This window comes from Poromitra crassiceps (genome assembly GCF_964638095.1).
Source record: "Poromitra crassiceps genome assembly, chromosome: 2".
In the NCBI taxonomy this organism is placed as follows: Eukaryota; Metazoa; Chordata; class Actinopteri; order Beryciformes; family Melamphaidae; genus Poromitra; species Poromitra crassiceps.
Window position 1 is genome coordinate 100,084,977 of NC_139624.1, and position 15,310 is coordinate 100,100,286.

The following is a 15,310-nucleotide window of genomic DNA, read 5'->3' on the forward strand; positions in this document are numbered from 1 at the left end:
TACTGGAACTGGTCACTAAAACAACGGTGATGACAGCATGGAAGCAGAAACACAGCACAGACACTACATTGCACATACACCCCCCACACATACACACCCACACAGCTCACGCACCTGAAAAGCAACAGACGTATACACAAGCAAAGAAAAAGAGAGATGAGAGCGGCTTTAGATACGGTCAGACATTGAGATGACATCAATTCACAAGTTAACAGGTCGTTTTAAGTAGCACACAAGCAGTGAAATGAAGTTGACCGTATCCCCAAATGCGAGGAAGGACTCAAAGTCCTCCACCCACCCCAGCACCACACAAAAATAAACAAATCAAATAAAAAATTAAAAGGTGTGGTACTATGAGAGTTCCCGCTCCGTCCTGGTGTTCAAATGCCCATAAGAGATGTCCATAAGAGAGGTCCGCGTCTCCAGGATACACAGATCCACTCACCTTAATGTTGCGCCCCCCCAGCATGACTGAGTTCATTTGCTCCAGAGCCAGCTGTGCAGCCTCTGGCACATCGTACTCCACAAAAGCAAAGCCCTGCAGACACCAGGGAAGTTAAATACATAGGACTCCCACAAACAATGAAACCTAGATGCTGTCATCCGCTGACCCGGATGACAAGAATTTATATGGAGTTCATCAAATGGCAAATGACACTGACCTTGTGCTTCATTGTAACAGAATCCCAAGACATGTCAATGCTCTTGATTGGGCCAAAGGGAGCAAAGGCCTGCCTGATGGTGTCCTCACCAAGCTCGTAGTAGATGGAGCCTACATACACCCGACACATGATGGCTAGAGCACGCTGTCGCTGAGCCGCCACCTGCCAACCCAAGGAGAAACACACATAATAAACAGACAGTCGCAGAAAGGAAGAGAGAAACACACAAAAGCAATCTAAATGTGTATGAATAATTCTTTTTACAATAACTTTTTAAGTGCTATGTCCAGCTGTGGGGTAATTAATGTGGATTTACTAATGCGTTTGATTTCCCCCCCCAAAATAGGCAGAGGCCAATGCCAAGTTAGGGCGACTGGACATACTTGGGTAATAAAGGGATATGGAAATCAAGATACAAAAATGTACAAGATATGCCACCACTTGTAATTACCATAAGGCCACTATTCTATTAATATGTAATACGTGTATGGAGGAAAATATATTGAAATGATTGCATGCACAGGCCTCACTAAGACTTGGTTTCTGTAACTGACCTGTATTCCAGAGATGCAAGTTAGGTAACAAAAGTAATCGTGGAGTTCAAACAAAATCCATACAAAGTCCTGATGAAAGCATTTCATACTGACATCTCAACTCAAGTCTCTAAGGGGAAGGGGGTGGTTTAATCGCTGATGGCTGCTGTATTTTTCTGATAACTTTAATTCAGTCAGCAGATATTAATTTCATTCCATCACCTAGAGGGAAACTAATAGCATAATTGATACATAATGGGAGGATGACTTGTTCATTGACAAAAAAACTTGACTTTGAGATGGCCAAAAGATCCCTGTTCCAGCAGTTCTCTCATTTTGGTCCATTAAAAAGGGACTGCTATCCCTCTTTAGTCCCATGCCAAAATCTCTCAACTTTGAGAGAATACATATTTTTGAAGGACACGTTCTTTCTTTCTTTATCAACTTAGCCCTTTAATAACGAAAACAGCTATGGATATTCTCTTGTTCATAAAATTAATGGAAGTTATCCCATTATAAAACTCATGATAACTTTCATCAATAGTTATTTTATCTCACAAATAATTACAGACATGGCCACAGGTACAGTAGCAGCAGAAAGCCATGTTTTCTTGCAAAATATGCATTCTTTGGTTAGCTAAAGGCAGGGATGTTGCCAGAGCAACCAATAAAAGAAGGGTAACAGTCCTTTTTCCATCGCACAGAAAAAAGTTTAATAATCTATTGACCGATTGTAAAGGTGAGAGAGGATCTCCAAAGCCCATTGTCACTGCTGCCATCTGAAAGACAGTAAAGACGAAAAAGGTGCTGAAAAGTAGGTTAGATATGCCTTAGCTTTGCTAGACAGACAGGCTAACATTTTCTCAGACTCTCCCCCTAAACATACAACTTGGGGAGTTTCCCCTATGTACAGCAACTCATTACAAATCACCACATAGCATTGCAAAAAGCACATGAAAAGTAATCTTTAAAGAAAGTGTAAAGCATTTAGCATGTTTATCAATGTCTTTGGGATGATCTTCTCCACCTGAAAAAGAGCAGAGGCAAAAGGAAGGGCACATGATCTACACAATCTTTCCACTAGCTTGGGGGAGAGAGGAGTACAACTTAATAGTAAAGGACTAAATGTCCTAAAGTGCTTGAACAAAACAGAGTTCTGAGGCAAGATAAGTTTGAACTACCAATATAAGCTCATGTTATATTATTCTCTCTAGAATCAAGGCTCACAGGAGACAGTATTAAGAAGACGTTCTTGTTTGAACGTGAATCAAAAACATGTTATACATCTCACCTGCAGGTTGGTGAGCTGCTGTTGCTGATGGGCAATGGTCTGCTTCACCAACACACTCTTAATACTCTGTTCCATGGCATACTTCTTTGCCTGGAAGAAAAATAGAAATATGCACTACTTCCATTTATATGCTTCCGTGTTCCATTTGCTGTAAAATAGTATTGATAGAAATGCCTAGACTACAATTTGGCAGAGCTGTGGTCGTGTCCTACCCTCTGGAGAGCCTCCTGCTGCTCCGGGGTGAGAGGCGGCAGGCCAAGCTTCGAGCCTGTGCCTTGTCCATTCTCCATCGTCAGAGCTGCACCTCCCTGGAAATCACATTAACACACGGTACACACATCCAGACCGAGTTACTCTTAAACACCTGCTGGTAGGTAGACCAATCCACATCTACGTTTTCCCTGCTGCAGGGAATCAACTATTTTGTAAGAAAGCTCATGTCACCTCACAGACCAAAGAATAAGGTTAGTTAGATGGATGCTAGCATATCAGATAACATACATTTACACCCGGAGTTAAACCCGGCGGGACGGGACAATTGCTCCTTACCTACGCCCCCGCTAATCGAAGTGGGTCCACCAGACTGAGGCAGGAAACCCCCCCAAGGGGTAGAAGACTGATGGGGAAGCTTTAACAAATCAACAAATTCTAGGGGAAAGAAAATGTCTTCAGACTAAGAATAAAAAAAAACAGCCAGCTAGCATTATTTTACATAACAAATGATACGTAGCTAACGTTAGCCAGTCTTTCGTTTGAATGAAGTTGGCTAACGACGTTAGCTTGCTGCACGATTGCTTATGACGTCTTCCAAATTAGCATATTGTTTAGAAATAACTAGCGTTAGCGTTAAGCTAATGTTAGCTAGGCAAGGTAGCGTTAGCACACTAAAGTTAGCCTTGGCCGAAGTACTTTAATCAACATTAGCTGTGTATCCATTACAACACAATACGTAATCTAACTGCATAAGGTTAAGTGTAGCAATCGGCGCTAGTTTAGGCCTGGTAGCTAACCCAACGTGTTTGCCATTTGGCAACGCTGTCTTTGTGGCTACAGGCTAGCCACGAGCTTTCATCAATATGGCGGGTGAAGACAACTAGCTACATTTCCCCAAAAATCTATTGTTACTTTAGTGGATCTCTATTGCAATTAGATAATACTAGAGATTGCGTATTACGTACTCAACAACCAATCTAACATTAGCTCAAATGTAAAGAAATAAAAAGATATTTATTTAACAAGGAATTTACCGCAGTCTCCGTAACCGCCATGAAGCACACCTTCTTCGCGACTCGAGGCCCACACACAAAGACCGCGAGATCTTGACACTTTGAATGAATGAAACTCGAACCTATCGCGATAGAACCTCCTTGTATACAATCTCGCGCGATGTGTGTATGGGCGCCTTTGGCCAATTGGGCGGCGCTCTAGAGGCTTCTGGGCCACCAACGAACCCAAGTACGAACCTACGAACCCACAGCCTTTGCAGGCGGAGACAGACATTACTGGTAATCTGTAAAGGAGAATCTACTTGAGTTGACTGCAGTGCAGTGCAGTTATTAAATTACTAAAAATTAAGTTACTAAATTAAACGTACATTTGACTTGGGAAGATTCTAGTGTTTCTGCTTCTTCCTATCTACATATTTATCTACGTAACCGAACAAAATTAATTAAGTTCCTTCCTTGGAGCGATACCAGTTTTCTGTACTACTTTCTCTGAGACTACTTGCCACTGTTTTTCATATTTATTTCAGACATACGGGCAGAAAACATAACAATGCAATGTATTTTCTGCTCCAGCTCTTTCATTGGTGTCTGCGATAGCCTGCTGTATGTGGTCCAGACCAGAGTGGTTATGAAGCAAGCCAGCATGATCAAGATAAACCATCTACTATCCTACTATATAAAGGAGAATGATTTTCAGGCACAACCAACATGTCACATATTGTTTTATTATTGTCATGTGTTTAATTGCAGTAGCTACAATATTTAACAAAGGTTTAAGTAGAAGACATCCAAAGCCAAGTTTCATTCAACAGATTCACGGGAAAAAGTAATTCGACACAAAATTAGACTGATGTGGATGGTTTTTAGTCTTTGCAGTCTAAACATTCATTTTCTTGGTCGGGTCCCATCTGGAACTGAACTCTGACTGACAAAGGCAAAATGCAGATCTTTGAATAGTTTCAGGCTATTAAGACATGCAGCTTAGATCAAATGAGAGCAATAGTGGCACTGCTTTGCATTACATTTTTGTCCAAAGTAAACCCCTTTAATAGCCACAAACAAATATGTACACCACGACCCTATAGGTAAATGTCTGGGAGAATTCAGGGCTTCTCTCTTAAGAGACACACTGAGGCTTGACACAGAGTATATTGAGTAATTAAGCAAAGACTGTACAGGAGTGTAACTGTAACCAAACTGCAACTTTACAGACCCAGGAAACAAATGCAGCATACAGTAGCTAAGAGATTCTGATAAAGAAGAGGATACTGCTGAAGACTGACCGGACAAATTGTTTTTACGTTCCAGTGCCATTTGTAAAGGCAAAATTCACCCAAATAGTCTTTCATGTTGCAAATATGAATCTCATCGACAAGAAAATCTGCCCGAGCTGAAAGGATCTGTGTGGGTTCCAATATATTCTACTCTGTGTGCGGGGTACCATGTCAGGTTGCACTGCAATGCATTTAATGATAGTCTGGGACAAGAGTACTGTAGATGTGGTGCCAGGGACTGTGTATGCACAATTGTAGTATTTCTTTATTGCAGAAATGACAAAAATAAAATAAAGTCATATTTGGGTTGATTCTCCTTTTTAAAAACACCTCTAAATTCAGTCTTAGACAGAAAAAACATCTTAGAACGTATTAGAAATAGGGGGAAATGGGTATAGCAATTATATTCATTAACTATATGGTTTCAACAATCACCTTGTAACATGATTTTCACATTTTACAACCTCTCATTTATATTCAAGTCTACTATCTCTTCACAAACTGGTGGTGTGTTCCAATTATCTCATTAACAGGTGTCAAGCTAAAGCTCATCTTCACATTCACATGGGCTGACGACTTGTGACTTTATAGATTCATGATCACAGGTGGGAAATGTATTTACCCTCATCCAAAACGATGCATCTGTTATTAGTACTGTAAAATGTGTTGTATTGTTGTAGAGTTGTATTCCTAAATTGCCAAGTTTGTATGATGTTGTTTCATTTGAATGTGTTTTGCCCAAAGCAGGCTGCCATCACAGGCACTTTGCAGGTCTTTGGCTTTCAGAACGCTTTCACAGGGAAAAGCCTTAAGAGCACTACAGGCTAAAAGAGAGGCATCGTCTCATTGCTCATCACTACGAGTCGTTTAGGCGTGGTGGCATGTTTAGCACTGGGACAAATGAGTGCAGTGAGGTGTGGAACTCTGCAGGTCATACAAACGGAAACAAAAACAGGCCTGTGCAACGCTCCTGTGGTTCACAGTTCAACAGAAATAAATAAGGATGAGTATGTTTAGTATTAACAGTGCATGTTGGGACGGAATCATAAAAAAGCAACAAAATGTTCTGGCTAGTGTACAATATAGGTTTTTAGTAGTTCAATTACTGTATCTGTTTACATTCCAAATATAATATTCGCCAATTTAAAAGGAGGTGGGGGGCTGCAAACAAGAGACTCATGAGTAATACAATGTTGTTCTGAAAGTAGAGCTGATATTTTTGTAATCTGAATGAAACAAATCCATTCCGAATAGTGGCATTATGGAAAAATCTAAATTGTCAAGATATCTTAAGGCATGGTAGTCCTTTTAGGCAGGGGGTTTGTCAATCTTCCACCGCATTGTGGGATCGCTGTACACAGCCATGATGCCTCTGGTCCTCTGTCCAGAGGTGCCTCCGGTGCCTCTCTCAGTCCTGGCCTTTCCTCCTCCTATTTCCTGACTGTCCAGGCCCATCATGCGTTCTGTATTTGTCCCAGTAATCCCTGGCTCTGAAGCTGGCTGTGTGATCCTGCCCACTGTCCTCTCTTCCACTGCAGGAGTGGTCCGAGCCCCGGGCCCCTCTGTGCAGACCGGCCGCTGTCGTGACCCCTCCTCACTGCGTGGTCCCATGGGGGAAGAGTGCTCGAAACCGGTGTCGACTGATGGCGTCCTCCAGGAAGCCCGCCACCTTCTCAATGTCCTCCTGCACAGCACACAGGACATTAGTTCACAGGACTACTTTGTAAAAAAAATAATATATATATATATATATATATATATATATATATATATATATATATATGTGTGTGTGTGTGTGTGTGTGTGTGTGTGTGTGTGTGTGTGTGTGTGTGTGTGTGTGTGTGTGTGTGTGTGTGTGTGTTCTGGCTTTGTTTCAAAATGCAAAACTACACAGTGTGGAGGCTACCGTTTGTATTGATCATGGACTGAAAATGAAGATTCCTCTACAGTATATCTACCTCATTAATGAAGGCGTAGTGAACAAGTTCGTTGGCAAGGTCTTTGGAGGTGTCAGCTGAAAGTTTCACATAAACTATTTCAGTCACAGGAAACTATGCGATTAAAATAAAAACATGTTTTCAGTTGAGGGTCAACTTACATGGAAGGATGTCACAGCTAAGCTGTCGATGGAGCTTGTCATCCATCTTCAGAAACAGAGAGAGCTGAGGAGAAAACACAAGATCAAAATGAAATGCCCGGCATGAACTGGCTCAGATTCCTGCAAATCAGAAATTATGTTCGATCCAAGATTCAAACCTTTGAAACGCTCCCAAATCAACATGCCTTTTTCGATGTTTTGCTGAGCCCTCCTCACTCCAAGCATCTTATTTCTAGATTTGTATGTCTATTTGATAACTGCACCATTGCCTCCACTGAGAGGATTAGAGAAGCTTGGCAGGGGGAACTTGGTATTGAATTATCTGACATTATATGGGAAAGGAGTTTGTCAGTGATACAACTCTGCTCAGTTAATAGTAGACACCAGCTGATTCAATTTAAAGTTGCTCATCGTCTTCATTTATTCTAAGCATAAGTTGCACAATATCTTCCCCTCTGTCTCTCCACTGTGTGACAGGTGTCAGGTGTCGGAGGGCACTCTTGTCTCATGCCTTCTGGTTCTGCCCTTCACTGACGGGATTCTGGGCCAAAATATTTGACAAAATAACTCTTCAGCCGGAGGTCTCTGACACTGGGGACCACTGTTGCCAAAAAACTTATTCTGAGAGAATGGAAGTCCCCCTCTTCAGCTTCTTTCCAACTGTGGTTGATGGACATGATCTCTGTTATAAGGATGGAGAGGCTCAGATCCTTGAGAACCAACTCGCTTGGAAAGTTTCAAACTATTTGGGACCCGTTTCTGGCCTACCTTGACGAGGTTAGGGGCGGTGGGTGACTTGCTCGGCTGGTTTGTCTAGGGCCCCTTGTATGGGACCCCATGCACGGCATCTTTTATAAGCACGTGAGCACCCTTATATGGGTGGTAGCACCATATTATAATTGTCAATATTATATGTATGCTTTTCTTTGTTTTCCTTTCCTGTGTCTGAGCTTGTTTGTTTTGTTTGTACGTTGTTAAAACTGAAAAAAAAAATGAAAAATGAAATGAAATCAATCTGGATTTTAGTGAATCTGCTAAAAGCAAGCATACTAATAATCATATTCAACCCAGGACCTCCTAATAAAAGACCTATCATCCTAAGGAGGTAAGGATGCTAGAAAAGTATTTATATTTAAATTGGTAAAATACCTGTAATAATATGTGACTCACATGAGTTTTGGTCCCTTCTTCATTTGATTCCAAATTACAGTGCATATGAACAACCTACAACGGCATCAGACAAACACAGTTGTTACAGAGCGATGAGCACAACACATATTTGAATATGTTTGGACTGATAATATAATAAACAGACTGAAGCTAACCTTCCTAGCCTCGGTTTCCTGCGGCTCAGGAGTCGGGGTCTTGACTGTCTCAACCTGCTCCTGAGACAAGGAGAGGGCGCGAGGGACGGGGTAAGGCCGAGACTTGGCAAAGTTCATCAGGGGGTAAATCCCATTCCTGATAATAGGAGCGAACAAAATGTTACCCTTTCAACTTTGTACACAGCAGTGCAATGCTGAGTTTTACAGCATGGCTATTAATTGATGCAAAACAACTAACTGGGTTCCACTTACTTGACGTCCTCCAGGAACTTGTCAAGCTCCAAAGGAGACACATGGGAATATCTAGAGAATGTGAAGAGAAACAGTGAGTGCTGTGCTGTGCTTGGCACGTTATGGGACATTCACACAGGTAGCCAAAAGATAAGAGGCTCGCGTTTGATCGTACTTGAGCTGAACTCCTTGTCTGTCATCATCATGTTTAATCTCTGCCATGACAGCGTTGGGGTCAAACGACTTGGTCTTCTCCTCTACACAGTTTTCTGGAAGCAAGTCTGCAAAGAGAGGGTGGGAATCAGATTGGAGATGAATACGCTGGTTTATTAAGATGTGATACACATATTCTATAGGCTAGAAAAAATCCCCCCACGTTGTTATTTTTTGTTCTTGCTTAAACCAAATGTTTTATGGTCACTCATGATTCTCTGGAAGACTGGTTGGCTTGATTCCAGCCTTAAAACTCGTTATATAAGGATTTATCGAAATGTCTATCGAGAAAATGAATGCGGAACTTACTTCTGGGGCAAATGACGTCACAAAAAGTCACGTGACTGTTGAGCGCTATACTGCTGGAGCCGCAACACTTCTTGCGGCAAAACCCGGAAATGCTGACTTGTGATTCAGACCCTCCGTTGCTGACGGTGGGTCTGACCACAGGAGACTAGACTGTACTTATTTTATTCACCCCCCAATATATGTGCTGATCACCTCATATCATTCTATAACTTAAGAGTATTGCTCACATAAACAAATGTGTACAAATATATCAATGATAGTGGCTCAACAAACTGCATACAACGTGTTCTATTACGGTTTCAAGAGTGAAAAACATTTTCCCACAATACTTTAACAGAGTTTTCGGTTCAGTTCTAAACCTTTCCAACATCTGGAAATGATCAAACTCCTTTTCCATAACTTTTACTGTCTTTCCAGAACCTGCATGGGAACCCTATAAATATCGCAATTAAAAGAGCTGGTGCAATGAGAGTCTGGTGTGGTCCGCTTGCCATTTTGGAGGTGAGAAACTCACACTGGTTGTTGATGAGGCAGTGCGCGGCCAGCAGCTTGAGGGAGTGGACCTCAAACAGAACACGGTGGAACAGAAGGTCGTGAGCCGTGGGCCGGAGCTTGGGATCATGACGCACGCAAGACTGTGTGAACTCCTGCAGGAACCAATGACACAGAGTAAATATCGCTTATCGATATCGGCCAACATTTTCAATATTAAGAGGAAACAATGCAGTGAATCTATGATTTATGGGCTCTTCCAAATGTTTTGGAAATAAAGAAACATATTACTTTTTCAAATTCACAGAGTTTACATGTGTTTTTCAGTATGTACAACATTTGATAATCATATAAATTTGTTTTTATAGAGATCATATCAACATCGATAAATATCGGTTATTGGCCATAACAGCAATGTTATTATCGGTTATTGGTATTGTCCAAAATGTTCATATCGGTGTATCCATATCATCAAGTTTAATTTAATTCAACAAAATTCTGTGAAATTAAATTACTGAATGTATTTGATTTCTTTAACTGTGTTTTATTTGATTCATCAAGTTTGCCAAGTTGGGATTCAATTCTGTTACCGGTCATTCCATTTCAATTCCAATTCAGTTTTCTTAGAGCTGGGTGCAATTCCAACTTCAGGAATTGAATTGGAATTTATCATGCATTCCCAATTCAATTCATGAATGTCCCCAGCCCTGACGTATTCACCTTATGTTCAGACGCGGGGGTGGGCCAAATTCTTCCGGGTTGTGTTAACACTTCCGGTGGTCACGGCACGAAATACAGAAATCAGAAGAAGAAAGTTGTTTTTAGAGCAGGAATGCGTTGAACACCGCCCGCAGCTGCGGTCTGAGTGATACAAATCAAGTCGAAGAGGAAAAAGATGAGATCAACAAAAAGAAAACAACAAAATGGGCAGTTAACAGCAACACACTGAGAGACGTCCTTGTACAAAACATACCTGGACTCCAACATAGAAAGCTTCAGATGGTTTTCAGTCTCCACAGAGCGCAGCGCGAGCCACTTACGTCTATAACGTTAACGTAATTCCCTTGAATGCGAGAATTAACGAGCCAGTTATATGGCGTTGCATTCTTAGACATTGCCGTTTGCTTTTATTTTGTAAGTTACATACAATTGGCTAAATTATTAGTTAATTCAGAGTTAGATGATATTGGAGCAGCCGGCATTTTTTGTCTTTTTGCCGGAGGTTGTGACACAACCACACAACCGGGTCAAATGGGCATGGCAACATAAGGTGAATAGCAGTTTACAATAATTATATATAGAAATAATAATATAAATAATCATTTTCATCATCCTCTTTGGTTTTGCACTGGTGTATATTTAGGACACGGGGCATCGGTGAGACTCACTCTCATGAGAGGATCTTCCAGAGATTGACCTGCAAGGGCTATGGCTTCCTTGGACACCACATTAGCATCTCCGTTAGCCTGGATCTCCAGTACTGCCATCTAGAGGTGCAAATAATCTGTTAGCACACACAAAAACACGTGTGTGTTTCACACACACACACACACACACACACACAGACGGGTGACAAATTAAAGGAAAAACCAACATAAAGTGCCTTAGTAAAGTGTTGGGCCACCATAAGCCGCCAGAACAGCTGCAATGTGCATTGGCACAGATTCTACAAGTCTCTGGAACAAATCTTTTCCCTCGTTTGGTGTTTGGATGAGAGTGGTGGAGAGCGCCGTCAGAACTCCCACTAGTGTTCAAGTGAGTTGAGCTCTGGTGACTGCGAAGGCCACAGCATATGATTCATATCATGCTCATACTCATCAAAGCATTCAGTGAGCTCTCCTGCCCTGCGGATGGGGACGAAGAGACCACTCCCATCAGGATAGAAATGTTGCATGATAGGATAAAGGCGATTGCTCAGAATAACCTTGAATTGATTTGCAGTGACTCTTTCCTCTAAGGCAGGGGTGTCCAAACCTTTTTGAATGGGGGCCAGATTAGATCATGTGAAATTACCGGGGAGGGCGGCCAGCTGCTTCTCGCATCATTTGGGTTATAAAAATAAAAATCACATACAATACAATTGTACCATCACTCCTACCATCTGAAATCATTAGTTCTGCCTGTGCCGTTCCTACTTGGTGCTTGTCTACAAACTGCATGATAATGCTGTCATCGTTAGGTGAACGGAAAAATGTGAATTGAACTTGCTTGATTAACCAATACTGTGTGGAGGAGGGCCACGTATAGTATATTTTGAGAGACAAGCTGAGGGCCACTTAAGATCGGTCAAAGGGCCGCATCTGGCCCCCGGGCCGGACTTTGGACAGGCCTGCTCTAAGGGCACAAGTGGACCCAAACCATGACAACAAAATATCCCCCACAACATAACAGAGCCATCAGACCATCAGACCATTGTAGGGGTCAAGCATCCAGGCCGGGCCGATAGCGTTCTCTTGGTGCACTCACCAACTTGTCCAACATAAGGTGAAGGATGACTCATCTAACCATATCACTTTTTGTCACTGCACTCACTGTTCCTATGGAAACACCAGCCAGTTGAGCAGTCTTTGTGACTGAAGCTATGGAAACACCAGCCAGTTGAGCAGTCTTTGTGACTGAAGCTATGGAAACACCAGCCAGTTGAGCAGTCTTTGTGACTGAAGTTATGGAAACACCAGCCAGTTGAGCAGTCTTTGTGACTGAAGCTATGGAAACACCAGCCAGTTGAGCAGTCTTTGTGACTGAAGTTATGGAAACACCAGCCAGTTGAGCAGTCTTTGTGACTGAAGCTATGGAAACACCAGCCAGTTGAGCAGTCTTTGTGACTGAAGCTCCTGCCATCTCCTATTCCACCCTTCCGCCCACTTCCCTTTCCGGCTGCTTACTGGAAATCAAATCATGGTTCTCGTTCAACTTTCTCAAACTTAAAAGTGCAAAAAATATATATATACGGTATATATAAATTATAATAATAAAAGTGATGAAACTGAGGTTCCTCTTGTTGGTTCTAAATCTACTTTGGCTAAACCTGACCTGTTTTCCATTGACAATTCCATAGTTCCTCCTTCCCCTCTGGTTTGGTGTCATCCTGGATAGCACGCTATCTTCATCAATAATGTTATTTGGTCTGCCAACGTCCACCAACGTAATATTATTCGTCTCTGCCCGTCGCTTAAACCTAACAGCCCCGCCATTCTCATGCAATTCCATCCTCTTTGGTCTTCCTCTCAAGTGTCTGCGTAAACTTCAATTGGTCCAGAACTCAGCCGCCCGTATCATCATTACCAGAACTCCTTCCATAGATCATATCACTCCTGTTCTTCAGCAACTTCATTGGCTCCCTGTTAAATACCATATCCATTTCAAGATTCTGCTTCTCATCTTTAAGGCCTTTCATAATCTAGCACCTTTATTGCTCCGCACTCCTACGTACCTACCCACCCTCTCGCGCTCTCGGATCCTCACTACACCTTCTGCCCGCTTGGTCACCATGGGATCTAGAGCCTTCAGTTGCTCTGTTCCCCACCTCTGCAACTCTCTCCCACAGGACATCCGCAATATTGACTCTCTCCACCTTCGAATGCCATCTCAAAATGCACCCTTTTAAACTGGCTTATTCTGTCTGATCCCAATCTGATTCTGATGATTCTTTTTACCTGATTATTATTAGAATCCATGCCCCAATAATTGCAAAGTCACATGTTTTCATCTTGCCATCTTGATCCCAAATCAAGGTGAACTGGGCCTGCTCAGCATTTTTATACATGCCACAAAGCATGGTAGGATGTTAATTGCTTAATTGTATCATAAAGTACATCTGTATGGAAGCATCTGCATTCTATCCAGGTTTTCCTTTCATTTGTCACCCGTCTGTACATCTTTTTTTCTGCAGAACATAGCCAAAGAGAATGGATCTCTGTCTCTCACCTCTAAAGCACAGATCCCAAAGGAGAAAATGTCGATGGCGTAATCATCTTCACTAACTAGGAACAGAAGAGGTGAAGAAAGGCAGAGGGATGAGGGGTGTGACACACAGTCAATAGTTCACCCAAAAAATAAGATTCAGTTATTATCTATCTAACCCCTAAGTTGTGCTACTGTCAGCTGCAAACACTACAAAAACACTGCTGGTCCTACAGACTGAAGTGGAGTTTTGACTGATATGGGGGGGTGAGTAAGATAAGGAATAGATTTTCATTTTGGGATGAACTATTCCTTTAAGAATGAATGAAGCTAGATTTGATGGGAATCAAGCCACAGCATTTTACAAACCTACACAGGGATTTACACTTACAGCCAAACTCCGGAGGGAAGAAGTGTTGATTCCTCAGCTCGTCTCGATGTGCCTTGGCTTTATTATGGACACTGGCATCTGGGAACACTGTGAAGACAGACCCGCTCACTAAACACACAGGAGAAAACAGCCTGCCCGACAAATAACACGTGGGCTACCTTGAATACGACGATGATGTAAAAATGTGGACAGGAACTATATACTACTTACCGTTAACAAACAACCGGTGCCACACTGTGGAGAGAAAATCAAGCATTATTGATATTTTAGGGCGATTCTGTTTCGTGGAAATGCAGAGATACAATGTGGGTGGCCAATGTGGCTTGCAATAACACAGAGAGTCCTGTCGGGGGCAGACCTGAGCCAATCTTGATGAGGCCGTTGTGCTGGATGAAGATGGTGTCGCAGGTCATGTTGCCGTGGATTATGGGCGGGTCACAAGAGTGTAGGTAACTGCCAGTGAAGAACCAAGCATTAAGTAACATTAGATATCTCTCACGTTAAAATATATCAAGTGAATAAATGAATGGATGAAGAAATGAGTGAATACCTGAGAGCAGAGAGGATCTGGGTGCACCATCTCTTCCAAGCCTAAAAGACAGTGGAACAGGGCACAATGAGTCTTCTCAGAGACACAGAGTCACTGAACAAAGGCCTCATCATGACAATTGTGTGTTGTTTATATTCTGGTAGCCTGTGTGACACTTTATCATTGCATGACAATTCATGATCATACTGTACTAGTCTCACAGTAACCAGCTCAGCTGTAGATAGACATCTACGTCTGCTGCACAACTATTGAAAAGTGGTTAAGGAGCGCCTCCTAAGACCCAAGAATGAGGATCTTGACGATGGAGCTGACATAGCGATCAAATGAGAGCGTGGGGTCGAGGATGAAGCCAAGGTTACGAGCCAGGGAGAGCTGTGAGACGGTTTCACACCCACATCATCCAGCCAGATGCCATGTTACATCATATCTAATCCTGCTGGAAATATGCATCTGAATCCTGATTAGACTGCAGTTCTCTGTGCTTCCAGTAGGAGAGTGTGTGAGGAAGCACACCAAATATGTGACCCGCGTGACTAATAAAAATACACTGACCTTCACATTCATGGTCTTGTGGTTCTTCTTGGTTTTCTTCAGAAACTGCTTGAGGCTCCCCGACGACATGTACTCTGTGATGAATATGACCTGTGGGTCACAGAGGTGGTAATTAGGCTACTGTTGATTCACGTGTGTGTGTGTGTGTGTGTGTGTGTGTGTGTGTGTGTGTGTGTGTCTGTGTGTGTGTGTGTGTGTGTGTGTGTGTGCGTGCGTGCGTGTGTGTGTGACCAAGTGAGCAAGAGAGAAACAAAGAGTAG

At 42.4% G+C, this 15,310-nt stretch overlaps 2 protein-coding genes across 5 annotated transcripts in view; both read right to left on the reverse strand.

Moving 5' to 3' along the window:
- The window catches only part of LOC310772543 (poly(U)-binding-splicing factor PUF60-like), a 34,993-nt gene extending 31,202 nt beyond the window's left edge, over positions 1 to 3,791 (reverse strand). For 2 of the 3 annotated variants that reach the window (XM_083632379.1, XM_083632377.1), the window contains exons 1-6: positions 3,734 to 3,781; positions 2,699 to 2,794; positions 2,487 to 2,576; positions 1,924 to 1,974; positions 663 to 824; positions 446 to 538 (exon numbers count right to left, since the gene is read on the reverse strand). In XM_083632379.1, the coding sequence (XP_083488505.1) occupies positions 446 to 538; positions 663 to 824; positions 1,924 to 1,974; positions 2,487 to 2,576; positions 2,699 to 2,794; positions 3,734 to 3,754 (513 nt within the window). In that variant the 5' untranslated portion in view covers positions 3,755 to 3,781. Of the gene's footprint in view, positions 1 to 445; positions 539 to 662; positions 825 to 1,923; positions 1,975 to 2,486; positions 2,577 to 2,698; positions 2,795 to 3,035; positions 3,135 to 3,733 lie in introns of all 3 variants that reach the window. The other variant, XM_083632378.1, reaches the window with a different exon arrangement.
- A 639-nt stretch (positions 3,792 to 4,430) lies between these two features.
- nrbp2b (nuclear receptor binding protein 2b) overlaps positions 4,431 to 15,310 on the reverse strand; it is an 84,068-nt gene continuing 73,188 nt past the window's right edge. Inside the window, exons 4-18 of one of the 2 annotated variants that reach the window (XM_083632321.1) lie at positions 15,051 to 15,140; positions 14,499 to 14,539; positions 14,307 to 14,401; positions 14,159 to 14,182; positions 13,949 to 14,035; positions 13,582 to 13,637; positions 11,043 to 11,141; positions 9,677 to 9,809; positions 8,816 to 8,921; positions 8,662 to 8,712; positions 8,410 to 8,545; positions 8,255 to 8,308; positions 7,085 to 7,148; positions 6,945 to 7,000; positions 4,431 to 6,670 (exon numbers count right to left, since the gene is read on the reverse strand). In XM_083632321.1, coding sequence (XP_083488447.1) covers positions 6,581 to 6,670; positions 6,945 to 7,000; positions 7,085 to 7,148; positions 8,255 to 8,308; positions 8,410 to 8,545; positions 8,662 to 8,712; positions 8,816 to 8,921; positions 9,677 to 9,809; positions 11,043 to 11,141; positions 13,582 to 13,637; positions 13,949 to 14,035; positions 14,159 to 14,182; positions 14,307 to 14,401; positions 14,499 to 14,539; positions 15,051 to 15,140 — 1,182 coding nt within the window. In that variant the 3' untranslated portion in view covers positions 4,431 to 6,580. Of the gene's footprint in view, positions 6,671 to 6,944; positions 7,001 to 7,084; positions 7,149 to 8,233; positions 8,309 to 8,409; positions 8,546 to 8,661; positions 8,713 to 8,815; positions 8,922 to 9,676; positions 9,810 to 11,042; positions 11,142 to 13,581; positions 13,638 to 13,948; positions 14,036 to 14,158; positions 14,183 to 14,306; positions 14,402 to 14,498; positions 14,540 to 15,050; positions 15,141 to 15,310 lie in introns of both variants that reach the window. The other variant, XM_083632320.1, reaches the window with a different exon arrangement.